General features: G+C 48.2%; 13 protein-coding genes across 13 annotated transcripts; 7 read left to right on the top strand and 6 right to left on the bottom strand.

Moving 5' to 3' along the window:
- Window positions 1-1,711: 1,711 nt before the first annotated feature.
- Window positions 1,712-2,986, top strand: P175DRAFT_0495343 (uncharacterized protein; the record flags this gene model as incomplete). The annotated part of the gene is made up of 2 exons (XM_040896075.1): window positions 1,712-2,127; window positions 2,197-2,986. 2 exons carry the CDS (start codon window positions 1,712-1,714, stop codon window positions 2,984-2,986), a joined length of 1,206 nt encoding a protein of 401 aa, XP_040750410.1.
- Window positions 2,987-4,355: 1,369 nt separating this feature from the next.
- On the bottom strand, window positions 4,356-6,930 carry P175DRAFT_0559834 (transcription factor domain-containing protein). Its single transcript, XM_040900943.1, has 3 exons — window positions 6,715-6,930; window positions 5,833-6,655; window positions 4,356-5,770 (listed from the first exon to the last, which is right to left on the bottom strand). The coding sequence occupies exons 1-3, from the start codon at window positions 6,770-6,772 to the stop codon at window positions 4,522-4,524; spliced, it is 2,130 nt and encodes a 709-aa protein (XP_040750409.1). The 5' UTR covers window positions 6,773-6,930; the 3' UTR covers window positions 4,356-4,521.
- Window positions 6,931-7,068: 138 nt separating this feature from the next.
- On the top strand, window positions 7,069-8,478 carry P175DRAFT_0559831 (uncharacterized protein). Its single transcript, XM_040900942.1, has one exon. It carries the CDS (start codon window positions 7,330-7,332, stop codon window positions 8,266-8,268), a length of 939 nt encoding a protein of 312 aa, XP_040750408.1. The 5' UTR covers window positions 7,069-7,329; the 3' UTR covers window positions 8,269-8,478.
- A 1,023-nt stretch (window positions 8,479-9,501) lies between these two features.
- On the top strand, window positions 9,502-10,875 carry P175DRAFT_0511408 (uncharacterized protein; the record flags this gene model as incomplete). The annotated part of the gene is made up of 2 exons (XM_040898586.1): window positions 9,502-9,550; window positions 9,611-10,875. The coding sequence occupies 2 exons, from the start codon at window positions 9,502-9,504 to the stop codon at window positions 10,873-10,875; spliced, it is 1,314 nt and encodes a 437-aa protein (XP_040750407.1).
- An 869-nt stretch (window positions 10,876-11,744) lies between these two features.
- Window positions 11,745-12,321, top strand: P175DRAFT_0342056 (uncharacterized protein). The gene is made up of 2 exons (XM_040892888.1): window positions 11,745-11,935; window positions 11,989-12,321. Exons 1-2 carry the CDS (start codon window positions 11,930-11,932, stop codon window positions 12,223-12,225), a joined length of 243 nt encoding a protein of 80 aa, XP_040750406.1. The 5' UTR covers window positions 11,745-11,929; the 3' UTR covers window positions 12,226-12,321.
- A 537-nt stretch (window positions 12,322-12,858) lies between these two features.
- Window positions 12,859-13,134, bottom strand: P175DRAFT_0406221 (uncharacterized protein; the record flags this gene model as incomplete). The annotated part of the gene is made up of 1 exon (XM_040893029.1): window positions 12,859-13,134. A coding segment is annotated over one exon (276 nt), but the record flags the coding sequence as incomplete, so codon positions are not given.
- A 450-nt stretch (window positions 13,135-13,584) lies between these two features.
- Window positions 13,585-14,837, bottom strand: P175DRAFT_0503826 (Dyp-type peroxidase). The gene has a single exon (XM_040897708.1). The coding sequence runs from the start codon at window positions 14,548-14,550 to the stop codon at window positions 13,603-13,605; it is 948 nt and encodes a 315-aa protein (XP_040750404.1). The 5' UTR covers window positions 14,551-14,837; the 3' UTR covers window positions 13,585-13,602.
- Window positions 14,838-15,312: 475 nt separating this feature from the next.
- P175DRAFT_0534799 (uncharacterized protein) lies at window positions 15,313-15,594 on the bottom strand (the record flags this gene model as incomplete). The annotated part of the gene is made up of 2 exons (XM_040900173.1): window positions 15,313-15,536; window positions 15,585-15,594. The coding sequence occupies 2 exons, from the start codon at window positions 15,592-15,594 to the stop codon at window positions 15,313-15,315; spliced, it is 234 nt and encodes a 77-aa protein (XP_040750403.1).
- Window positions 15,595-15,888: 294 nt separating this feature from the next.
- On the bottom strand, window positions 15,889-16,913 carry P175DRAFT_0495338 (uncharacterized protein; the record flags this gene model as incomplete). Its single annotated transcript, XM_040896074.1, has 2 exons — window positions 15,889-16,745; window positions 16,799-16,913. 2 exons carry the CDS (start codon window positions 16,911-16,913, stop codon window positions 15,889-15,891), a joined length of 972 nt encoding a protein of 323 aa, XP_040750402.1.
- Window positions 16,914-17,903: 990 nt separating this feature from the next.
- Window positions 17,904-18,780, top strand: P175DRAFT_0342248 (uncharacterized protein). Its single transcript, XM_040892889.1, has 4 exons — window positions 17,904-18,236; window positions 18,296-18,446; window positions 18,508-18,585; window positions 18,693-18,780. Exons 1-4 carry the CDS (start codon window positions 18,143-18,145, stop codon window positions 18,718-18,720), a joined length of 351 nt encoding a protein of 116 aa, XP_040750401.1. The 5' UTR covers window positions 17,904-18,142; the 3' UTR covers window positions 18,721-18,780.
- Window positions 18,781-19,629: 849 nt separating this feature from the next.
- Window positions 19,630-20,328, top strand: P175DRAFT_0342358 (uncharacterized protein). Its single transcript, XM_040892890.1, has 2 exons — window positions 19,630-20,137; window positions 20,231-20,328. The coding sequence occupies exons 1-2, from the start codon at window positions 19,766-19,768 to the stop codon at window positions 20,231-20,233; spliced, it is 375 nt and encodes a 124-aa protein (XP_040750400.1). The 5' UTR covers window positions 19,630-19,765; the 3' UTR covers window positions 20,234-20,328.
- Window positions 19,971-24,470, top strand: P175DRAFT_0503820 (uncharacterized protein). The gene is made up of 2 exons (XM_040897707.1): window positions 19,971-20,137; window positions 20,234-24,470. Exon 2 carries the CDS (start codon window positions 20,423-20,425, stop codon window positions 24,062-24,064), a length of 3,642 nt encoding a protein of 1,213 aa, XP_040750399.1. The 5' UTR covers window positions 19,971-20,137; window positions 20,234-20,422; the 3' UTR covers window positions 24,065-24,470.
- A 46-nt stretch (window positions 24,471-24,516) lies between these two features.
- Window positions 24,517-24,888, bottom strand: P175DRAFT_0411969 (uncharacterized protein; the record flags this gene model as incomplete). The annotated part of the gene is made up of 1 exon (XM_040893057.1): window positions 24,517-24,888. A coding segment is annotated over one exon (372 nt), but the record flags the coding sequence as incomplete, so codon positions are not given.
- Window positions 24,889-25,327: the final 439 nt, after the last annotated feature.

The raw sequence follows: 25,327 nt of genomic DNA, 5'->3' as shown, positions 1-25,327 counted from the left end.
CAGGGACACGGCGGAAAAGAGTTCCACGCCTTAGACGATGGTCCAGACTATCAGTGCTGTAGTCGATGTGGAGGCCCACATTGTTGGGCCGGTTGAGCCAGCTCAAACGCCACCACATTTCTTCTATACAAGACTAAGAGGAGAATCCCGGCTCACTAATTTTCAATTTCATGATCTTGTGTATGCTGTCTTTTGGGGCAATATAAGCAACCAGACGGCCGGTTTGCTTGACAGTCGGGTATTATGTCCTATCGTGGTTCAGTGTATGATGGATAACCCGTGTCACCCTGTTGCATCATCGTTAGGGTTCTGTATCTGACGTCCCTGTCAGGGTATCGAACGGTGTTCTCACACCCATTGAATCCCTAGCTACTGCAGCCGGGCCCTGGATGCTTTACGCTCCACAATTTCAATCTTCCCCAATCCTTGTGCACCAACGCCTTGGGACAGGTTTCTCTGTCTTAATCTGGTATAAGGGACATTCTCTAGGCCTACCAGTAATTTCGACCACTGGAGATTCCCCCAATCCTTCTAGCTCATCGGTGGCCGAAGCTGATTCCTGACTAAAGCCTTATTGTTAAATCGACCTCTGAAGAGAAGCACCGGGTGTCTAAGCCACGCCTACTCACACCTACTCAAGCTTATAGGGCTGACGGCTCGTGGCAAACCCTAGAAAAAGCCAAGTCAGTCCTGATGACAAACTTAGAACGTATAAGAACGGTCTGTCGATGTGGAGATCCCGGAGAGTTGCTCGTTAAACATCGCCTCATGATAATGGCCGAAGCGAGTCTACCAATACAACTTGCACCACAGGCGTGTTTACAGTGCAAGTCAAAAAAGAGAAAATGTGACAAGACTTTACCCTCATGCTCAAGGTGCCAGCGGTGGGTTTACCTGATTACTTCTCCCGTCTGGGTGAAAAGGGACGTCTCATTGCTGACCCGTGATCTAGCGTGTCTCATATTTGCCAGTATCCTGAACAGGCGATGAGGGGGGAGAGAAGCCTTACCCCAGATTTAGAAGATTCTTGGGGATTAAGGTGGGTAGTGTGTATATACGATGGCATATACCATCGGAACTCGGTGACTCTGGCACTGACATTTCATGGCTAGTACTAATCCCGATCTCTCGATGCTTGTACTATCCCTCGAACCCCCCAAAGCAAAAGCGGCTTGCCAAAGATGTAGGGAGGGCAAGAGGCTCTGCAGCAGGGCACTCCCGCGATGTTCCCGATGCTCGCAGTAAGTATTTGACTTCCCATTGGGACTTCTCTTTGACTGCTAACCACCGAACGTCTCACTACTGGAAGGATGGGGGTGCCATGTATTTACGACCGACCACTGACAAGGCCGCCGTCGGAGGTTATCCTCGAAACCCACAACGACGACGTACAATTTCATTCAGAGTCCCGGGGGTGCGGAGAAGTATACAATATCCTAGCTGCAGATATGCCTGAGCGGCACCAGACTCTCTTCACCCTCGACCACAACAGCCATGCCCAACTCGATCCCTTCCAAACCTACCCTTCAAAGCTCAGTCCAGACTGCGTAAGCCGAGTGCTCAATTACTGTGGGTCCTCATCTTCCTAGACGGACATAGACTGATTCATTTCTAACGTCGAGCAACAGCCATAAAGGACATGTGGCCCAAACTCTTCCCAGGCTTTACCTACAAAGGCGAGTCATTCGTTCACGAATGGATGAACTGTGCAATGAAATGTCCTCCTCTATTCAACGCCTGGCTTCACTCCGGGGCGGAGCATATGCAGCTCCGTGAGCAAGCTAATGACCAGTCCCTGCAACCTTCCACCCAAGACAATTACGAAATTTTGCTCATGGAGCGAGAGGCAATTGTAGGCTTAAAAGAGTTCGTTCATAATAGCAGCCCGGATGAAGTGACAGATGAGATTGTGATGTGTGCATTTGCTCTGGCTCTGCACCCTCCAGAACGAAAGCGAAATGCGACTGCCCGTATGAGGCAAGTTCCACTTTCAAACCTACAGTGGCTGTCTCGATTCACAGACATTGTGATCCCAGAAGGACACATACGGGGCTTGCGCCAGTTGGTGGACACGAGGGGAGGCTTTGACAAACTTGAGATGCCTGGGTTGAAACAAGGTCTATCAACGTACGTATGCGTAGCCTTCTGCAACTCCAGGTATATCGACAGACAACACGGCTAACGATGTCGATCTAGGTTTAATCTGATCGTCGCGAGTAAATACCTTGAACGACCTTACTGGCCCCTTCGAGCGCGTTTACAACCAGACGAAGTAGCAATGTTTCTATCGGCGTTCGAACCCAGCTGGCCTACAAACTCCATGCCCTTACAATCCTGTCTCAACTCCGTAGTTCCAACCGCCATGGCTTGGGAATTCCACGCAATCCGTGGATACAACGCATTGGTGCACGAGTATTCGCAAGGGCTTTGCCCTACCTTGGACATGGCTTACGTCCTCGATCTTCGGAATATGGTCCATTACCACCTGATGAGCCTTCCCACCTCCGCTGAGATGCTGGAAACGCTTCAAGTCTTGCCACCGACGTACGAATCTCTCCGGCTTGCTCTGATCGCATACAGCTTGCTTGTCTTATTCCCCATCCCGTTAACAATCGAACCCTATCCAAGGCTCGCACACTTGCTGAGATATGAGCTGGAGTTGACGCAAATGAGGCTAGACTTATGGATGCCAATGATAGAAATGCTGCTCTGGGTATTGACCATAGGCGGGATTTCATCCTTTGAAACAGTGCATCGACCCTGGTACGTTCAGCGGCTGCGCTGGATGGTTCAGATGTTCGGGGTTGAATCATGGGAGCAGTTAAAAGAGATCATGGTTTCCATAATATGGCTAGACACCCCCTGCGACGTAGAAGGGATGCTTCTATGGAAAGAGGTACAAGAATCTAACCCAACCAGCTTTGTTGAGGGGCCGAGTATCTCCAGCATTTATATGGAGAGCCCTTTAGAGGTAATAGTATCATGATATCAACGACAAAAATACAATTTGACATCTTTGTGAATACTCTATCTCATGTGAATTGAACGCTGTTGTTCATTTTTTCACCCAGAGGACATGGTTTAAAACACATCTGATGGAATAGATAGCAATGAAACAATACCGGCCATCCCGTAACTATCTATACTTGATAGACCTCCTTGGGAATCGCTCGATCCTCCGTAGTTACGATAAATCTTAACCGGCCGTGAAATGCCTCGTCAGCTCAGGCAGGGTGTGGCTGAGGTGAAGTAAAGGCCAATGTGGAGTGCGGTTTGATCTGTTGTTGATTTTATACAGATGCCCGGAGCATGGAAACTAATCGAGGAGAATAGTAAGTAGTTAGCTGTTGTTGTTGTTTATTAATAATAATACACATTCTTCAACTCTTTTTAGAAGGATACTTAATGTCCGGTCCCATAATATACTCCTCATGTTAGCGAGATCTGCTCTAATCTTGAGGGAGATAGATCCTTAGTTGGGATTTATATCATGGAGGATACAAAGGCTTGCAGAATGAGGTATAGAAATAAGAACCGCCTTCTTCATGACCCAGGGTAGGTCTGGAGATGTGGTAGTTATCATCTTGTTGTAATATTTGCTGGATATAGAAAGAAAACCCCTTGATAAATCAAGTAGCCCTCCCACCCAGGCTTTAAAATAGTGTTGAGCAGCCCTGACTCAGGTAATATATCAGATCAAGAATAATAACCAGATAAGAGTAAAGTAATGAATTTCTTTATAGAATGATAATATTATAGGGAGAAGGTGAAGGTGAGTTGGCGAAATAAATACTGGCCAGCGTGTCGCTTAGCGTTTGCATGGTGAAGGTAGAATGGAATAGAAAGGTGAAGCGGTGGAAGGCTTCTCCAACATATTATAATCCTAGGAGTCGCGACGCATTGCATCTGAATACCAAATACACTGCAGGAACATTGCGCCCAGTATCATACAGCCGGCAAATATCTCTGCGCACAGGAAATGTATCGGTGATTTAGGAGTTATACTTACGTTTTTGCGCAAGAGCTTGGTTCTAGACCAAGAAGAGATCAAACGGCCTCGGAAGACCTCAACAACCAAGACAGGTAAGGGGAGGGGAGGTGTGTCAATGTCAATGCCTCATGACATTTACGGCGGGCAGCAGCGTTTTTGGCGTGCTCCGAGGGCAATATAGAGCCATAGTAACCCCGAGCTCGGATGCTGCCTTGGACTGGAGCAGTCTCGTCAAAACAACCCTTCCGCGACAATGGTTCGAAAATCTCCACCACTGTTTTCACGTGGGTTGCTATTAGTGGGAAATTGAGTAGTCTCCTTGCTTGTCTTTTAATGTGCTATGTGCAGAATATGTAGGTAATACCAGTGCGTGTTGAGGGCTCAAGAGCCTCACCGAACTCATCAAGCAGGTAAAGATTCCGCAACTTCTCCCGCATATGAAGCGCGATATCTGTTGGTGGCCACGTAGGGTGCATCATCTGGTTACGCGTCTTCCCGGTGAGGTAAAGGTATTCTCTCACGTTTACTATTCAGCTAAAAGGCGTGTTGTAGAAGGCGTTTTGCCACATGACCCCTTGATCCAACGTCTCGGTCATGGTAGCATCGTCCAATAGATTCTCATTGGTATCTTCAATAAACCAGGAGAGCTGGTCCCATTGAAAGAAGGAGCTCGGTTGTGTGGCATCGCCCGGGGGATCGTTTTGGATCAACAAAGAGGGGTCATCACGTATTGCAGGCACAACCTGATCTCCTGGGTTCCGAGCGTATGGGTGCGAGAGAACTTCAGAAGAAGATTGGTTATGTGGTCTAGGCAATCGCGATGTAAGGGGGTTGCGACAAATATGAACCTTTCCAAGAAGGGGAACATTCAACGTCAGTTCCTGGACATGTGCAGCACTCTCATCTTGCTGGAGGAGTTCTTTCAGAGCGCAAAGGGTATGGACCCCACGTTCTGCAAAGTCAGAGCCACACGTGTCTTTTGATCGTTCACTCATAAGTTTGATCACCTCTGACACGATCCCCTCGAGACGAGCCTTGTCAATTTGGAAGCTGCGGCGGTCCACTGATGGACAGGCGTTAGATGTCAACAGCAGGACGACGGTGGCGGTAAATGCCTGAAGATCCAGAAGTCGTGATGTAAATAGCCCCGGTGGGAGTCTTTGTCGGACGAATTGATATCGCTGTGCAACAGACTCACAAGCGTCCATGCAGGCCAACCGACTGTAGAGATATTCTTCGCTTTGATCCTGCCGTAGGGCGAGCGGAAGGTGAGCCCTCATGATAACACAGTAATGGAGGAGTTGAACAATATGGTCGGGCTGCAATTCACCACCGATAGCCCACCAAGATTTGGGCGTGTGAGATGCAAGCTCCCTAACCTCACGAGTGATCTCCAGGGCAGAAGTGTATATCTTTGGGGTTGGACCTTGCACCGCATTCAAGTCTTCCAGGTCATGAATCTTGAACGCCGCATCCATCAGTCTGCTCACGTAGACCCGGGGTTGTACAACGCCGTTGACCATTAGAGGTGGAGACTTCCCAATCCTATATCGCCTGGTTCCTGGAGGTAAATTAATAACCATCCCCAGAAGTCTATCTATATTGCAAATTAGTTCCCATAACTGCAGTTTATGGGACAACGGTCTATCATCCTCTGACCCGTTGTTCTTTCTTGTGGGAAACTGTTGCGATGTCTTCGGAAGTCCCATTAGCTCCGCGATCGCAATAACATGGCGCAGCTTAATCCACGCCTGTTGAAAATTTCCACGGCCCATTTGCCTAGCTGTGGTCAGCATGCAATATTATCGATTGAGACTAGGAAGGTAAAAGAAAGGACGCACAGCCGAATAAAGTGTATGGCCATCCCTAGCCCTTGAACGGTACCGACGAGTCGGTCATGGGTTAAAATTAGATTCTCTACGGTATCTGAGACGGCACGGGAAAAATCGAGTCGCTTCTGCGAGCTCAGAGGCGGAGATTCTATATTACCGCTGGATCTGGGAAACTGTTGAGCGGTTATGGCTACTGTCAAAAGCCAGGAAGCCAGACTGATCACGTCCACATCTGGTTGGCACATCTCCTCGTAATGCTTCAGCATTTCTTGCTGTGACTTGGCTGCGAATGGTTGTGGAATCATCATGTGGAGCATATTAAGCCAATCGTAATTGTATACGGTCATATCAGAGGTGTCCTCCTTTGAAGGAATCAGCTTCTGCAGCGCTGGTCGCGCAATCTCCAATAGATGAGCGGAGGCTTTAACCCGGCGTTCCTGTAGCTGTTCATCATGTCGACGCGTGTCGACACTCAGCCAGTCATTCTGAAACAGAGACCGCAGATGCGATGGTCCTTCCGCGTTCAGGATTTCCGACGCACTAGATTCCCCATCGGAGTCATCCGAGCCAGGGCCCTGGCTTGGGGTTGAGTCGAGGCCGAGAGAAAGCTTGCCTCCGAGTTTGGCTTCGATGTTGGTGACAATCTTGGTCAGCCGGCTCACCTGGGACTCTAACTGCGAAATACGATATCGCGACGGTAGCCGATGCGTCTGCCGCTGGCGACGGGACACCGATGATGTTTGCGCAAGACAGTCGGTCTTTCGCTCCGTACATTGCCGACAGGTTGGCGCATCCTCAGGGATACGAACGCAACGGACTTTTCGCCTCCTGCCTTTTGCGAGTAATTAGCCGGCTAACCTGGAAAGAGAATGATAAAGCACAGCCACATACACTCAGTGCAGCTCTTGGTCCCTCTCCGCAGAGTGGACTCGTTCTGCTGTGCGAGCATCACGCACCACGTGGAAGAGATCCAGTTCCGAGAATCTTCCAATCATGCGGCAAGAGAATTGCGACGGATCTAAGGAGAGAGATTCAAGTTTAAGAGCCGTGGTACCCATTAATCATTTGAGTTCACTTCACTTCTCTTCACTCGATGCTCAAGAGGAGACGGAGATGCGGACGAAAAGAATCACCCGCGGACGGCCTGTCACGTTTCGCGACCGGTGCCCCAGGCCGCACCTTTCCTAATGTGGTATCGTGGTATACTATCCCATTTCCCCTTTGAATCTTGTATCTTGCTGAAGTGAAGGTTCTGCTTGAAACTCAAAGACCGTTCTTCCAAGTCCCGTCTCAGGCTGAAAAACACCGGGATTTCGCGTTGGGAAACCGCCGACCCCGAAGCCGATTATTCACTATTCACACGTGCGCCCTTTGTATATACAATGCACCAAGAATGGAAAGCAGCTTTTCCCTCTTCAGCAGTTACTCTCGCAGCAACTCTCGAAGCAATCGACCCCCACGATTACCCTCCATAACCATCTGAGAGGAGTTGGATCTATACAACAAATGGCGTCCGTGCTGGAGAAACGAGACGGTCCTTATGCCTCCACCACTGCTGCACTGGGTGGACTTGCAACCATCACGCCCGACATTCCTGTGTGTGCTGTCTTTATTGTGTTGTATATCGGTTTTGCCGCGACCAATATGACGATATTTCAGAAGAACCGGCGAAGAGATCACAAATTCGTTCTGTCTGGCATGATGTTCGGTTTCTGTATGGCACGGATCACCACCCTCGTCTTGCGAATCGCATGGGCCAACCGACCACACAATGTTCGCCTGGCCATCGCAGCCCAGATTTTTGTGAATGCCGGGATTCTCCTGATCTACATTATCAATATCCTCCTCTCCCAGCGTATTCTCCGAGCCAAGCAACCCCATGTTGGTTGGCACCCGCTCGTACGCCAGGGCACCAAAGTTTCGTTTATCTTGATCGCTGGCTCGCTTATCATGCTCATTACCTCGATTGTGGTCTCGTTGTACACTCTGAATCGGGACACCCGTGCGACCTGTCGCGATGTTCTACTCGCTGGTCTAACCTATATGCTCGTCTTCGCCTGCCTTCCTCTCCTTCAACTCGGCGTGGCGGTTCTGTTGCCCCGATCTAAGGACGAGGAGACGTTCGGAGCGGGCAGCATGAATGCCAAAATCGCCATTGTCACCTTGTCGACGTGTATGTGTGTTTTGATTGCTGGCTTTAAATCCGGTGCCAACTGGAGCCCTCCGCGCCCCGTGACCGACCCCGCCTGGTTTGACTCGAAGGCCTGTTTCTATGTCTTCAACTTCGTGTTGGAGATTCTCCTGCTAAGTCTCTTGACTTTCAGTCGCATCGACAAGCGCTTTCACATCCCAAACGGGTCTACGCGTCCGGGAGACTATACCAATGCGAAGGAACAGTTCTCGTGGGAAGATCAACTTGATGTCGAGCCTAAAATACAAGCCTGAACGCATTCAATTACTTCTCTTTGTTTTCTTTTCTATGGGCATCAAAATACTCCTGGCGGCCAATTATTTGATAAATAGATAGACCCCGATGTACTAGTTAGCATGTTCCTTTTTTAACATGATGATTCCCTTTAATAAATCTTGCCATTCAAGAAATACCGTTAATGCTCAAGTGTAACCTCAGTATCAACCCATCTCTGGCGGGTTAACAGCCACCCGACTCGTATCACAATGCGCTCCGATTGCTTTGGCCAGGCCGGATGCGAAATATTGTATCGGCAAGTCGGTGGTTCCTCTACCGACACTCGGGGAACCGGACCACTCCGTATCCGCGAGCAAAGGTCTTTCTTTTCTTTTCTTTCGTTCTTGCCCTAGAGGAGGATATGGAGTACAGCAGACTGATCTCTGTCAACTTTACCGTTCAGCTAAAACTTGAAAGGTGTCAAGACGGTCATTTCTAGCTGATACAGTATTATATTGGTCCCCAATATCCTATTCAATCAGATAAGGGATTTATGTACCTTGGTTGGTTGATGTTATGAGGGTTTCCTATCTTGGAGATACAATGTCTGTTCCTAATGTTTGACAAAACTAATATCAAAAAAAGAAAAGAAAAAAAGCCCCCCTGGATAAATAATAACATTACTGCAATATAGGGGAAGGATGTTCCTAATCGCTCTCAGCCCTTTCCTTGCCTACGATAGTATGGTCCGAATAACTACACTCCGCTTTCTCTCACTGTGGGCCCATACAATTCTGAAGGGATCTCATTGCTTTACAACCCCTGGATTACTTCTGGAATCTTAGTCTTGAGAGAGATAACAGCCTATAAAAAGCCCCGAGGCCATGATTGTCTCTCCCTACTAGCTCACTATCGGTGTTGAGGAGATATGCTTGTTTTCCCCTATGAGCCTTCGAGCTGCTATGTTGAACATGTCCCCTCTCGCTCCCTCCAGCGCTCAAGAAGCTAGGATATGACGCGCCGTGAGTTTGCTGTCGTCTCACCTAGACCAGGACAAAGGCCAATCTCATAAACTGCCTAGGGTGCCAGGTTGCAGTGCATCTGCAGATCCGAGACAAATACATGAGTCGCATCCAATAAACCCATGTAATCTGACAGTCTGAAATTTGAGCTCAACAGATCGAACTACGGAGTGCTGGTATAAAAGAGAAGCACAAGCTCCGTTGCCCCTGGCTGACACACATTTCCTCAAGCACCCCATTTTCCCAACCATGCTGTTTTTACCCTTGCTATTTGGTCTGGCTGCTGGCCAGAATGGCGGTTCGTCCCATATGGTGCCAGCCGAAACAATGGGCTGTTGGTGATACTGACTCATATAAGGAACCACCAGCGGCCAATGGCTGATTATTTCCAATACGTCCGTGTTTTGGCCAACTTCAACCAACTATTTGTATGGACCAACAACAGGTCCAAAGGCCTCCGCGGTTTGGTGCGATGCGGCGTTTGTTGAGTATGCCGGTCGCTCGTCCGGTCTGCGATCCCTAGGGCCCACGGCAATAATAACCTCGCTGGAGTCGTTCACTACGAGCGAAGGGGCATGTAGGACATCGATTTCCCCCGAGGACTGGTCAAATACGCATTCCGGTCCGCTGACGACGCTTTGTGACGGAGTGGGACGTGCCCTAGGCCCCCGTGAAACAGCGACGGCCTACTACCCTGGCAATGGGCCCTGTGTCACCGGTTATTCCACCTACACCGTCCAGTCGTCCCTTTATCGGGCACCTAGCCCCGTACCGAGCTGCACCCTCCAAACGGGAGACTGTATTCCGATTTGGGAAACATATTCGAGTCTCTCAAGCGCGTACTTTTCATCCGTTACAACCGTCCCGCCAGGTGATACCAATAGCCCCATTGCACCCTGGGACTGTCCGCAGACGACCCGCGAGTATCCAGAACAAAACCCGTGTTCGAATTGTCACTTTCTCCCTGGAACGGCAACCCTGTTTTATTGGCCTGTGACTACGGCGAACGGAGACCTGTGCTTGCAGAACGGAACTACAATCCCAGCGTCGGGACCTAGCACCGCGGTTGTCGACGGCTCGACTTTCGTCTCCCCCACCATTTACCTTTCTTTCACGTCCATATATGCATGGAGTAACCGCCGCGCGCACCCGGGAAGCCAGTGTGGCGTAGATCACAGCAACACCGTGATCGCTGTGAATCCCACGGATGTATCGTCAGTGCGCGGCCATCGCAACGCCAGATATCCAATTATTGGGACTGCGTATCCATTCAACTTCGCCGAGTTCATGCCGCACGAAGTCGGCCAATCTACTCAAGCACTGATTCCTTGGCCGCAGTACCGTGGTGGTTCGCAGTGTCCAATCCCAGACAGCGACACCTGTACAATAATTCGCAATGACTACATGCCATGGGTCCTACTCCCGGAGGAGGTTCGTCAAATTGATCCCGTGTGGACGGCCTGTGACCGGGATTGGTATATCCCACCTGTGACAATGGTCCCACTGGACAGAGCGCAGATTGTGGTGACGCCCGCACCCGCCCCAACGGTAATGATGATGGTGGACGCTGCTCCCCAGGGAGCGGTAGTGTTGCCTACACCAGAGGCAACTCGGGGGTGGTAGTACATATGTACCGTATATTGGTTCACAATAGATAATTCTTCGAATGGTTGTTGGGGAAATGGTAACGAGTTCAGCTCTCCATATGGCTTGTGCTTTCTAGCCACTACACCTTGGCAGGTGGGACATTCCTGTACATATTTCGTAACATTATCTTGTAGATTGGTCCAATAAAATGTTCGTTTCAATAATTCTTCAGTTCTGTGCCTTCCAAAGTGGCCCGCCAGGGGATCATCATGGTATAGGCTGAGTAACTTTATCCTTAAGCTTTCACTGCTAGGAATGTAAAGTCTGCCTTTGTATGGGAGGATGCCCTCAGTATCCAAGCTCTAGTGAGCTAGACTAGTAGCCGTGCCAATTTTTGATATTTGTTCTTGACTTTTTGAATCCTCATCTTGGATCCTTTTGATCAGACTTACTGGTGAGAATCACAACAGACTGGGGCACGAATCTTTCTCGATTCAGTCGATCCCAGACAGCCCAGTCAGCTGCTTCTGTACCTGGTAAACCTGTACACCTTTCACAAGCTCAAACTGAGATTTATTGTTTAACAATCTCTGAGTCTAACAGAGGCTGCCCCAGCGACATGTGGCTCATCCTTCTTTGGAATGAAAAGGATAGGAGCTCCAGCTGGGCTTTTTGATGGTCGAATTCGGCCATATTGGATATTTTCATCAATATAATGGCGCAAGGTCTCAAGTTCTTTTTGTGATAGAGCATATATAGGGCCAAACAGTGAGGTTTCACCATGTTTTGATGGGAACCCTTTAAGAATTGAGCTGGCTACTTTAGGCATAGCTTGCCAACTGTTCCCAAATCTTGTTAAGGCGGGGTATTCAACTTCACTACCTGGTCCTGATAATTTTGTTATAGAAAATGTCAACATGCATTGATACCTAATAAATATTCACTACTATTAAAATATCTGCCTGTTACCAGATTTCTCATATATCATACGGCCCCTACAGACTTATGATCATCCATCATAACCGTGTTAGGACCTTAACACTGAAATTTCAAAGCTCAGGGCTTTAGCCTTGACTCCATTATTACCTTCATGGAGGTCAGGCACTCTCCCTTCTAAACTTTAATATATCACTAACACTATCCCTCTAGCGAGGTCAAGCTGCTCTTTTAGGGCAAGAAGAAAAGGATATTCCTAGTCACCGATTTCCCCCACATCCTACGAGCACGAGAATTATACACTTTAAAGGCGAATACCTCTCTATTTACAATGAGAAAACAGAACATCGCCATACATTTAAAGAGAATATAGCTGAATTTACATCCTATGAGATTCCTCCAGGGTATACCTGTTATATTCGGGGAGCTAGTGTGTATTTTCAAGCCTGAATATGTTCATTTTGCCCGCTACATGCAAAAGAGATTATTTAACTGATCGCTTTTATTATGCCTACACTATATGGTGAACGAAACATCTTGTGTATCATTCTTTGGAAACAAGCTGGCTATGCATCCTATTGTCTTAATATTTTGACTTCTTTCCTATTTCCAAAGACGGCTATTCATGACGGCTGATTTGAATGGCTCTGGCAAGATTAAAATATTGGTGGCAGGTATGTTTTAAGTACACGTGTTTTATTTCTGCTCAAAAAAATTACTTATTTATATATATAGTTTTCTTTCGTTCTCTTTGCTTATCTCTTTTCTCGCTCGAGGGTAGTTTATGTTATTTATTTCTCTCGCCCGTACATTTATAGATCCGAGGATGCTTTGTTCTATAAGTAATAGATATCGTAGTCATATTATCTTCTAGTGGGCATTTATCTTTTCCATGTGAGCCTTATCTCTGCTTATGGCCTTGCAAGAAAGGATCTTACCCCTAGCTTTAGTTCCCCCAGCTGAGACCGAGTGGGTAGAATAGATTCCTGCAGAAGCTACTACTGGAGTCTCATATTACTTTACTTCCTCTTTGTTATACTCTAAATATAATTAGTACTATCTCTATAATAGCAGCGCTGTAAACTAACTTGCAAGAAAAGGCTTTGTATTATCCTTCCTTAGAGTATTTGATATAACTTTCCGAATCTGGTCCCGTAAAATCCAATGGGCAGGAAGGGCCCTGTTCTTAATATAACTCTCTAGATTTATGACTAGCCAGGAGAACTCCTTATCAGGAAGAGAGCCTAAGCTGCTAAAAGCTATAGTGACAAAGATAATAGTTTCACACTTTAACTTTAAAAGTTCATCCCACCTTGGTTTGCAGTCCTCAGAAAGCTTTCTGATATGGTAGTTGATCTGTCAAACAGGTAAATCGGCGCCCTGTTTCACGAGGTTGGAAATCGAGGCTAGCCTTGCTAAAATTGTACCAAGTTCCTTGTTAAGCTCATCCGGGAACAGTACAAGAAATTAGCCACAGCAGCACAAAAATGAAATCAGTCTGCTAATGTAATGCTCCCTGTTGACTTGGAAACATACCTAGACAAAATAACACAGCCCGCAGCTAGTTTGTTCTAGAAGTTCATCTAAGCCCAGGGCTTGGATCTTCTGGGTATCACGCTACAACGTTGAAAATCTACTATGAGCACTAAATCCCAGTATAGTCTGAACGATTGGTGCTCGAAGGGCTCTTTGGATAGCTCTAGGATTGACAAGTCTGGTTCTATACCCGACGCTACCCGTTTGCTGGCCCGGTATACCCCCTGGATTCTCGCATGATTGCAACTTTCACTGTAGCATCATATTCAACTCGTCCATCAGACCCCATTCTTAGTCACTCTCAAGGTTAGCCAGTACACTGGCAGATGGGGCGAAAAACGTTGCGCCAGTCATCGGCGTGGAAAAGTCCAACAAACGATCATGCAAGCCTGGAGGAGAGCCCACAAACATCCTTTCTAGCATCTTCTCAATTACCCACAATCGCCTTGTGTACCCGATAAAATATGTTCCGAATTCGCCTGAGCCGGGAGAACCAAAGGGCATGTTGTCACGCAGAATCTCGTGTTCTTCGCCATTCTCCTCCACGATCGTCGCTAACGACTTATGCGACTGTTGACCGGATTCAGCATCCTCTAATTCAATGTTGTCCAGCTTGGTACGGCCAATGATCTTCTCCTGTTGTTCCGCTGGAAGTGTTTTCCACGCTTTCAGATCGTGCAGGTACTTCTGGACCACAATATAACTTCCCCCCACAGCAGCCGGATCCTCCTCGGCTATCAATACAGCGTCTGGGATTGCAGGCCCGATGGGGTTTGCTGTCCCGTCGACGAAACCTAGAAGATCGCGCACATCGAAGTACCGAAACCCAGTCGTGTCATCAACGACCGTCACTGAATCACCCAGTTTGTCTAACAGTTGCCTCTCGAACTCAAAACATAAGTCTCTTCGTTCAGAGCGAATATGAAAGAGCAGATCCCCAGGTGTCGACACCGCTGTGTGGGCTTTACCCTTCACCACCTGAAATGGGCGTAGCTCGGATGGACGAGGAAGGCCCGTCAGGTCGTCCCAGATATTGCTCCCTATGCCAACAGTGCAGGTAAATGAAGAGTTGAGACCTCGAAAGCTGACATTCTTTGCCAGGTCATCGATTCCCGCCAGCGTGGAGCGCACCGTCCGCACAGCTTCAGGACCACCCTTCACCACCGACAGCACCAGGAATGTGGCGCACTGGGTGAGCGGCGCGCCAACGCCTTGTGGATTGCCCGCGCGAGTGCTCATGTTTTGTTTGTATTTCTGACTCCAAAAGCTCTGGGTTCCACCTCTTGCGAGAGAGATTGTTGGAGAAGGGAATCGTGGTCCAATGCAAATGCCAGACCGGAAACCCCTTAAACAGTGATCAGGAATAGCAATGCTATATCTGTACATGTTCACCCCTAAATAGTCTCTTGGGGCGGTAATTTATGGTCTGAGAGAAGACTGTCCAAAGATTTGACCGGGAAAACTGTAGCGTCCCAGTGATGACATCATACAGCATCCAGCATATAACCAATTGATCTAGATTTTGACTCATGCTGAAGTTATAATATGGATCTTCTAGAGTAAGAATTATAAACAGCTTTATAAGCATGTTTGCCCCGCAAAGATTACCTCCCATCGACTCTTAAAACCCCTAACTAGAGGCGAGATTACCAAGTGAAAGAAGGTGGGCCGTGGTAGGAATCCTCCTGACAAGTCTGCACCCGATAGAACCAGTCTTCGTTACGTACGTAGAAAATGCATTTTGTGCTACTGTCTAGGAATACATTTTGACCGACGACAGCTACTTATGGTCAGGAGGGAAAGACACACCGAGGCTTTCATGCCATACTCGTTCCCTTGCCCATCAAGGAACGCATGCCAGCTCATGGACCTCTTTCCACAGCATGATTCTTTCTTTTCCCAGAGATGATGAGTATCAAATATGAATGATAAACATGCTTATTGTTTGGACGACACTAAAACAACCCTTGGTCAAAGAGTTAAAACACTGGATGAGGATCTTCACATCAGCCCAGCATAAGTCTGTCCAGCCTCATCGAGGTCCTCTTCCTCATGCATGTAGTCCTTAAACTTATCCAATTTAGACTCCTTGGAATGTTGAGGCTCCTTGCCATGCTCGTTGTGTTGTTGTGTATTTTGGTGTTGCTCATCCTCTCGTTTGGCTTCCTCGCGATGGTGGTGGAAGAACCTCTCCATGAACCCTTCCTTCTGATGAGGCTTAGGTGCTAGCAGCTGTGAGATTTGGTAGGATTTTTGGTCTCAGGCTGACGAACCTTCTGACATGTTTGGGTTCGAGTAGCTCGTTCAGAGGGAGGATCTAGTAGTAGTAGTGTTGCCTGTTGCACAGAATCGAGACCATTTCATTTAGACGCGGGGGTATTTCCCGAACATTTATACCAGCCGTTCATCTTCGACTACTACGTTATTTAGCTTATCGATTATTCCTGGAATTAGCTTTCCGTGGCGAGCCCAGCAGTCGAGAACGTCATCACTTGAAAAGCAAGTGGATTGATAACTTAAAGTGTACTAAAGGTATATTCGTAGCCAGGTTCATCTTTCAACCCAAGTCTTGCGGTCTCAAATGATAATTCCGGCTATGCGTAACTCTGCCTCGGTCCAATCCCATAGATGCTTCCCCATATCTTTACTTCTGGCATACTTATTTCGCGATTTCAGGATCCCAACCGGCATGTAGTACCCTCCATTGACTAGTTCCTCTCTTTTCGCCCCAGCGGCCGCCCACAGCTGGTTAAGTGCGCCTTCATACACCGACGAAGCGAATAGGCCAATGACCCTAGTGCTCGCGGCAGCTAAGATCGATTGTTCGCTAAATGGCGTATACAAATCGGTTAAAATAATCCCGGGGTGCACAGAAACAGACCTGATCGAGGGGTGTCGTCGGGCAAGTTCTGCTGCAAAAAGAATATTAGCCACCTTGGAGGCTCCATACCGAGTGTTGGCGTTGGTATCCTTAAGCCGTCTTTGATTTAAAATCGTCAAGAATGAAGGAGCAAGATTGTGCCCGATTGATGAAAGCGTAACGACCCGGACGTCAGACTGCGGCTCCTCGGCCGTTTTCAAGAGAATCGGCAAAAGCAGTCTTGTGAGCAAGAAATGGCCAATATAGTTAGTTCCCAATTGTATTTCGTGGCCCATTTCCGTTTCTCCCAGTGGAAGTGCCATCACACCAGCGTTGAGAATGAGGATATCCAGCCGAGAGGATTGGGCCTGGAATTCTTTCACTGCATTTTCAATCGATGTATTTGACGCCAAATCCAAGGGAAGCCAGGATATCTTGAGACCTTTCGAAGTACCGGATTCCAGTTCACCGATAGCATTCCTTGCTTTAGCTTCAGACCGAGCGGCGAGAAATACTTGACGTGGATTATGCTTGAGCAGTTGTCGGATAGTCTCCTTTCCGAGCCCAGTATTCCCTGTTTTGCAATCATCATTATTATCTCGCTTATGTATGAGGCCTTTGATTTACCTCCTGTCACCAACACAACCTTCTCAGACAGATCTTGAATGTCCCGGTCAGGATGGAAACTGACTCCGCCAATATAGTTAGTAGGGTTCAAAGCTGCTGCAAGAAATGCTGCCATCCTAAATCATTGCCTCACTCTCAGCATTGGGGGGGGGGTGGGTTATTCCGAGTATTTAATGGTACTCCTCAGAAATATGCCGGAGAGTTGGTGTAACCAATATGTTTCCTTGTGTATGTGTACTCCGTAGTTTTCTCCCAAATTTCTGGATGAATGACTTTGTTTGCCCGTTTATAGTAGGCTGTCTTTCTTGGTTTGTGTCACCGCTTGTAGTCTTCTGTATAACAAGAGAAAAGGCAGACCTCCGACGCTTTCATGGGATCAAGAGGACACCTTTGCCTGTGGCTTTGGGTATATTAGCTTCACTTCACTGTTTGCCTGCTAGGGTAGGGCTACGCCAACATGATTGGCGCATCAAAATCGACATAAATGTTAAACCACCCTAAATGAACTTCGAATTCTGTATCTATGTCGTGGAGAATGCTCTGTTCCAGCTAACAAGGCGCAGCATCGTATTTTTGTAGCCGGATTCAAAAGATACTTCGACTGAAACATAAGCATAACCCCTAAATAGAGTATTAACTGAACTAACATACAGACCAAATATCTTTCGGTAAGAGTCTATATTTTCATGTTCGTGATCTTTAACAGTCTTCTGATAAGGGTTCATTTCTCCCCCGAAGTGAAGACGCGACCAGGTCTCGCCAGATCCTGCCAGTTTCCGAGGGGACCAAATCCCAGTAGATTCAGCCTCATGAGGTCGTCCTATTTGACAGCTTTGGCCCCCAATGGGAGGAAAGTGGCAGTTCATTCACGAGACTTGGTTGAAGACGCTTTGGCGTAGGCTGAATACGAGGCTCGCGTCGACTAGGGCAACAACGGGGAACTGTGAACCAATCGACATCTCTAGCATAGAGAGCCAGGACAGGAAGATGCAGAAAAAAGATCACTATTGACTTTGCTTTTGGCGCAGTCACATCTCCCTCAAAATGGGGGAAGTGTTTCCTGCCCGAAGAATAGATCTTCCCCTGATCACTCTCTTCGTCGTTTCAACCCAGCTGCCCGGATATCAATTCATTCTCGAGCTTACAACCTGAAGACGTCATACTAAAGTCGATAGCTGGGTTTTATTCAAGACAGAAAGAAGAGTATTTTAATTGGTAAATCGTGGTGTTGCACAAAGTCCTGTATCCGCAGACTGAACCCATCCTGTGCAGCCTCGGTGTCGCTGCCATTACTGGTGAAATCCAAGATATCAGACTGAATCGAGCAGGCTAGACACGCCAAAAATGACCGTCGTCGCATCTGCTATTACCACCACATTCATTCCGCCAGCGAATGAAGTGAGCGTTGTGGGCTACTATCCTAGCGGAAACAACGAGGGTAAGGATGGACTTGCGGGAATCACGACCTGCGCCTCTGCTAACAGGATGACTTTGCAGTGGGAACAATCGTTTGCGGATCTGAATATGAGTTTTTGGTATCGAGTACATACGGAATCTGCTGTATGACAGCGAGTCGAGGGAATTGTGGTTTCAGACAAACATGTTCCGCGAGTATGATGGTGTATGAGAATGGGGAGAGGGTAACCTGGTAAGAAGAGACCGAACGATTTTCAAGCAAACTGGACTCTGGCTCACGGTAAGCTTCTCAGCGCAAATGATAACCCTTGCGTGTCAACAACAATATACCAAATGTCTCCGTCTGGGGGATGGTCTGCAACCATGGCCTGGTGCGTGGACGCTGACAATCCCACCTCGATCTACCGCAGTTTGGTCGGCACCCAGCTCACTCTCGGTAAGGCTTTGTGATCCCACGCGCTTACGACCGGACTGACAGTAAGGTGAATGCTAGTAACCGTGGATAGCATGACCACCACCGCCTCTCCCGAAGCCTCAGCCACCTTAAATGTCACCAGTACCACAACCACCACCAGCGGAGCAACCGCCACCTCCACGAATTCATTGGGCGCCAACGATACTACACCTCAACCGGGCGCAGCGGACCACGGGTCCAAGACCAATGTTGCGGCGATTGCTGGCGGTGTTGTTGGAGGTGTTGCTGGTTTGGCATTGATCATAGCTGCTTTGTGGCTCATTATCCGACAACAGAAGAAAAAGAATTCCGAGTTGAGAGAAATCGGGACCGGCTACACGGCGCCAGGGAAATAAGGAAGAAAGAAAATCAATTTGCATGGCTTGATTGTGTTTTGAAAGCATTGTCGATCTAGATACCTCCTCATAGTACTCTTCAATAGAACAGCTACATGTACGTTTTACCTGCTCTGGTTCAGATTGTCCCTGGGAGTTCCTAGCATATCTAGAAACTAGAAATAGGATATTGACTATGTAACTATCCCAAGTTTTAAGCCGGTAAGGTTGTGAAGGTTGTGAAAATTCCTCTGCGCTACGGATTCGAGGCCCACCTTTTACTCCAATAGCACTCAAGAATGGGCTCAATGAACCCTACCCAGGTACCTATAGCTAGTCTAGCGCTCGCGAAGGCGCGGGCATGCCGCTGGTAACGGTGATAATAGATACATATGTACGAACATATTTGGAGTCTTCCTCAGTCAACTTAACCCCACCTCGGTCAGCTGCGGCTGAGGATGAGTGAGCATGCAGATAATAACTACTAGTTAGTTCTTGGAAATCACACACCCAAGTACATACACAAGGAAACGGTCAGGGCTGATTCGCTAGATTCAGGACGGCGTGCGTGGCATGATGACGGCTGAAACTGCTGGTGGACGGCTTAAAGTCCAATTCATTTCTACCTAAAGGCCAGCCGCGTATAAAAATAGCGAGGACCCCTCATGCAGGGTCAGATTGTCGAGCCTTTACCGAACTATCTGTCCCGAAATATCATGCATCTCAACCGTTATTCTTGCTGCATCTAGATAAATCACAAAAATGGTGGTTGCTCCTAAGAACCAGATCCCCGCTATTTACGCGCGGGCGATCCAGAGATACCAGGAAATTACCGATGAATCTCTTGATGTTGAGTTCCTCGCAAAGATCCAGAATGTAGACGACCTGACAAAAGAAATTGATGCGAGGAATAAAAACTTTCGCGAGTTCCGAGAGAAGCGTGGCGTCATATTCAATGCCTTGCAATCCGCACTCATTCCTGTCGAATTGTTCGGCAACCTCGCGGCCGGAGGGGCGTCGATGGTCTTTCCACCTAGCAGTCTGGTTTTCGGCGCGGTGACATACCTCATGGGTGCTGCGAAGGGTGTTTCATCGTCATACGATGCAATTCAAGACTTGATGGGCTCCTTGAAGGTAAGAGAGAGTCGTCCATTCTTCGAGGGGGTGAGATGGCGTGGAAAATCGTCAGGAGAGGGGCATTGCGCATTGGCGGTTCTAAATCAATAGTAGGACTTTACGATCCGGCTCAAAACGTACAGTCAAGAAGCAATCTCCGAGGATTTGAGCAACAAGTTGAGCGACGTGCTCGTGACCCTTATCGAGATCTTTGCACTCGCTACTAAGACCATTCGACGAGGACGGCTTCTCAAATTCACACGCAATATCCTCTTGGGTAACGATGATGCGATACAAGCGGCCATGGGGAAACTCGACAAACTCACCAGGGTAGAAGCCGGCCTGGTCGGGGCTGAAACGCTGACCGAGTCGAAGAGAACCGGACGGGTTGTGGACGACATCTCGGTGACCGTCAACACTACCAATGCCACAATGATGGAGACAGGGATGACCGTGAGCCAGATGAGTGTCCAAGTCAATGAAGTGCAAGAAATGCTGGGTACTCTGATCGTATCGGTGAATGAGACCAAGCAGGACAGTAGCGAAAGTCGCGAGAAATCCCAGCAGGACCTGGTCAAACATATTCTGAAGCCATCCAAGACAGACTCGGCACAGGATTGGTACGACAAGATCAACAAGGCCCGTATACCAGGCACGGGAGACTGGATCCGAGAGGAGGACATCTTTAAAGGCTGGGTTAACATGGATATGCCAATCATATTCGTTTCAGGTAATCCTGGGGCAGGGAAATCCTATCTGTCAACGAATATTATTACTTTTCTGCGCGATCAGTACCCACAGGACGTTGAAAACACCTCGATAATTTCCGTGGGATTCTTCTTCTTCAAGGATGACAATCCGGACACGCGAAATCTCCACCAGGCCTTGCGAGACCTTGCCTTCCAAATCAGCAAGACCGACCTAGTATACCAGAAATACATTGCCACCATTGAGGACTACGAGAGGATCGGTTCCCTGGAAAGCGCATGGCGCCTTCTCTTTGTCGAGTTTTTCTTAAAAAGGACAAACGTCGACAGTAATGTGTACATCCTCCTGGATGCTGTGGATGAAGCACTAGATGAAGAGAGGAGAATCTTTCTTGGGTTGGCAAAGGACTTGTATGATGCTCCAGAAAAGTCCCGTCTGCACCTTGCCATCGTCGGTCGACCCCATATCAGTGAACAACTACTTGAGGGTCTAGAGACAGAAGTTCCCACTATCCATGTTACCACAAATAAGAACTCGGGTGATATCAACCAATACATCCATGCTAGCATCAAGAAGTCGGTTGTTCTCCGGAGGGTGTCGGCAAAGATGCGTCAAGAGATTGTGGAGAAGTTGGCCGCCGGGGCAGAGGGCATGTTCCTCTGGGTGAACCTCATGCTACAGGAGCTGGTCAAAAAAAGAAACGAAAGCAGCATGCGAAAGGCATTAGACCAAGCCCCGAAAGGTCTCAAGGATATGCTTCGTCACGTCCTGGAAAGTTTCTCCGATAGCTCAAACGATGAAGAACTGGAATACCTCAATGAACTCCTTCTGTGGGTCACCTGTTCGCAGCAGCCTTTGACTCTATCAATCATCGAAGCAATCCTGAAGCTGAAATCCCCGGAAGGCGATGGGATGATCTATACCGAAGGAGCACTCCGGAGGCAGTTTGCATCGTTTTTCAACCTAGACCGGTTGGACGGCCTGACGACGGCTGAATTGCAAAATCTAGCAACGAATGCTGGGTTGGAGGACGACTCAGATGATGAGAAAGAGGCGCTGAGCGCGCAGGAGGACGCTTTCGAGGATGTCGAAAACTCCACCGATTTCGACTCCGAAAAGAGCACTACTACAGTAACCTTCTGCCACGCATCTATTGGCGACTTCTTCCGTGATGAAACTGAGGGCAAAGTTTCTTCGGGAGAAGATCGCATCGCTGTTGGTGTAAACTATCACGAGGCTCAAGCTCATGTCCTAAAAACCTTCCTGAGGATATTCACAGATCGAGAATTTGCAAGCAAGGCCGACGATACTGGTATGCTCACGCATGCTGCCCAGAACTGGGCCCACCACCTCCTCAATGTATCACCTTCTCAGACTTCCCTTGAAGATAAGAAAGAGATTGCCAAGTTGTTACTGGATGCATTCAGATCCGAGGAAGCGCTATCCGACTGGGTTGGGCAACGCAGCTGGGTTTCCACCAAGGCTGGCATCCAAGCAGTTCGTCAGTGGTGGAAGGATCAGGAAGTCCTTGAGTCGTTGACCGCAGAGGAGAGGGATTTCATCGCTTCCACGGAGGACGACCCTATCACGACGTTCAAACCGCTTGTGATGTTTTGTATTAAGAAGTGGGTTGGCGACGACGCATGGGGTCCAGTTCCCGTCGCAGCTGTTGTTTGGAGCTATCTGGCCTTCTCGAAAGGTAAGGAGGGGAATTTCTCGGAAGCCTTCAAACCACCAGCTGAAGAAATCATTGAGGCGGCCGAGTTTGGCGGCACTGAGAAGAATGCCCTTTGGTATCAACGGTGTGCGATGGTTCTGCGCAATTGCGAGCATTCCGAGGAAGCTTTAGATTTTTTCGCAAAGGCCATTGAACTTGCCCCGGACAACTGGCTTCCAAAAGCTGGCATGGCACGTACATATGTGGCGAGACAAGAATGGCAAAACGCAATTGACTTGGATGAACAATGCGTGGAGGCTATACTAAAGCGCATCGAGGAGCACCCAGACGACAAAGAGCTTCGGAGTTCTCTCCACCTATGTCTTGAACGTATGGGCGACTGCTACAAGGAAATTGGAAATTTGGAAAAGCGCTTTGAGGTCTACACCAAGGCATATGACAATATTGAGTACTGCGACAAGTGTATTAACGTGCTCCTTCAACACCATTCCAAGACGCAGTCGCACGAAACCACCATTGAGTTTCTTCGGACACTAGAAAATACGCCAATTGAAGGTGCAGATTACTCAATGCTGACAATGTCTCTCTGGGATAATCCAGATGAAGATTCAGTCTACTTTGTCTACGCCGCGGACGCAGCATTCGCTACTAACAACCTGGACTTTATGGTCGCGGCCTGGCGTACGGCCGCACGAGCGGCGAGAATGGAGGCAAAAACAGTCATTGCGGCTCACCTAGACATGTCTCTCGCTCGAATCTATAGTGAATTCTTAAATGATCAGGCGAAAGCCGTCAAGAGATGGGAAAAGATCATGAACACATACGCGTCGTCGAAAGACGAGACTTCAATCGGCGTGACGAAGCTAGAAGCTTCATACAAACTCGCTCGACACTTCTTGGGTGTCGCTGTTGAGGCTGGGGTTGGCACTCCCGAAGCTGAAGCCGCGGCAGCAAAGCTTGAAAAGCTCGTAAAGCAAGCCAACACTGATAACAACTCCGTGTGGTGGACTATTTCCAGCGCACGCGCGATCTCTTTAGGCCTATACTACCGGCTATGCGGGCGGGAAGCGGAAGCCAGAGCCCTGTTCAAACCCTCCGTCAAACGGGGTATTCAGATTCTGTCTGATGACGACCCAGAGAACGATGTTTTCGGACTTCTCGACCTGATGAATGCTCTGGCAGCTGCTGGAGATTCTAAGAATGTGATTGCCATCGCATATGCGCTTGGACAATATACAGGAGGTCATGAAGGGGAAGAAACCCCCGATGAGGATTCAGGTGGGATCACTTGCGATGGCCCATGTCGTAAAACGCTTCCGGTAATGGATAACTACTATCTGTGTCCAATCTGCTTCGACACGGGGTTTTGTGAGGACTGCATGAAGCTGCTTAGGGATCAAGCTATGGCAATCAACAGGTGCAATTCGACACACATTAAGGATTTCATTTATATTCCTCCGCGGTCAAAGAAGGTGGAGGGTGGAGCTATGCTCGTCGACGGCGAAGAAATGGATTTCGAGACATGGAAGAACCTATTGAAGGTTGAATGGGGAGTTTAACTCCATGCATAGTGTTTCCCTTCAGGACGTCGCTATTTCAATCCTCTGCTCATGATTCTCTCTCTCTCTCTCTCTCTCTCTCTCTCTCTCTCTCTCCCCGAGTTGACATAAGCCTCTTATCGCCATGATAATCAATCATTATAATTAATGCTGCTATGTAACTTGGATTTGCTACCTGGTAACGCATTGAATTCCCGGATTCGGCGTGGGCCGCGATACCACGAAAGTGGATAACGATGAAGAGCGCCCTGAAACTCAATGGAGAACTACATATACTGGATTCACAATTGTCCACTTCTCATCCAGCCTCTTGTTCCCTTTGTATCCCTTAGTCCAACACGTATATGAAACACTAAAGAGTCTTTTCTGAGTTCCCGGCGCTGGATCCGAATAGTTTCTCCCTAAAGTGTGTTACCCCAAATCATTAAAGAACTGCCCGCACAGACTGACCTTTTCTGAACTTTTCTCAAGCCTCGGAGAAGTCTCTCGTATTGATCGTACTCCGCACTTCCCATAGTCTTAATATGAACCTCTTTGTGTTTTCTTGTCCATCCCCTGGAGCTCGGCCCGGTCTTGTCTAGGTTATGCACCGCCCCTCCGGCTGTCGGGCTCAGCAGCTGGCTGAAGTCCCGATTAGCAGGGCTGATAAACAGAGGATCGATATCACCATTGATACGTGTCGCTTCTTCAAATATGCGGAATTCGATTTCCGGGTTGGTAGTGGATGGGTCATAAGCATATCTGTCATCGCCTACTTTGTTATCTGTCCCGGACTGAGCTGTCTCGGCTCGTTCAGGATTCAGAATCTGCCGCTCAAGCTCAAGGAGTTCCTTTTCCCTCTGTCTCTTCTCGGCTTGGGAACTCGGCACGGAGGCTATAGTTCGACGTGGGAATGAGAGTGAAGGCCGAGAGGCAATGCTTGCAGAGGCTTTTCGAGCGATCTGGGAGCAGGATCTGATGGAGGACGCCATGTTTCAGTGGTGCAGTGTTCTGCAATAAACTACGAATGTAAAATTCAACACCAGCAAGGCAGGCTGCTAGTATTTATGTACAATCTGGTTCTCTGGTTCCCTCAATGGTGGCCATGGTTGTCCACTTCTCCTTGACGTCATTCCCACTCTAAGCTCATTGCCTTGTATGGCCTCCAATCTCAAAGTATCCGGATTGTGGTTTATAGTTTGTAATGTTTTAAACGGCTCGTCTTGTTATTGTAGATACTCTTCCTTCTATTACCGAGTAGGAATCTTTATTATTCTAAACGGT

Source organism: Aspergillus ochraceoroseus (assembly GCF_002846915.1).
Source record: "Aspergillus ochraceoroseus IBT 24754 chromosome Unknown P175scaffold_7, whole genome shotgun sequence".
In the NCBI taxonomy this organism is placed as follows: domain Eukaryota; kingdom Fungi; phylum Ascomycota; class Eurotiomycetes; order Eurotiales; family Aspergillaceae; genus Aspergillus; species Aspergillus ochraceoroseus.
This window is presented reverse-complemented; position numbering and strand designations above follow the sequence as displayed.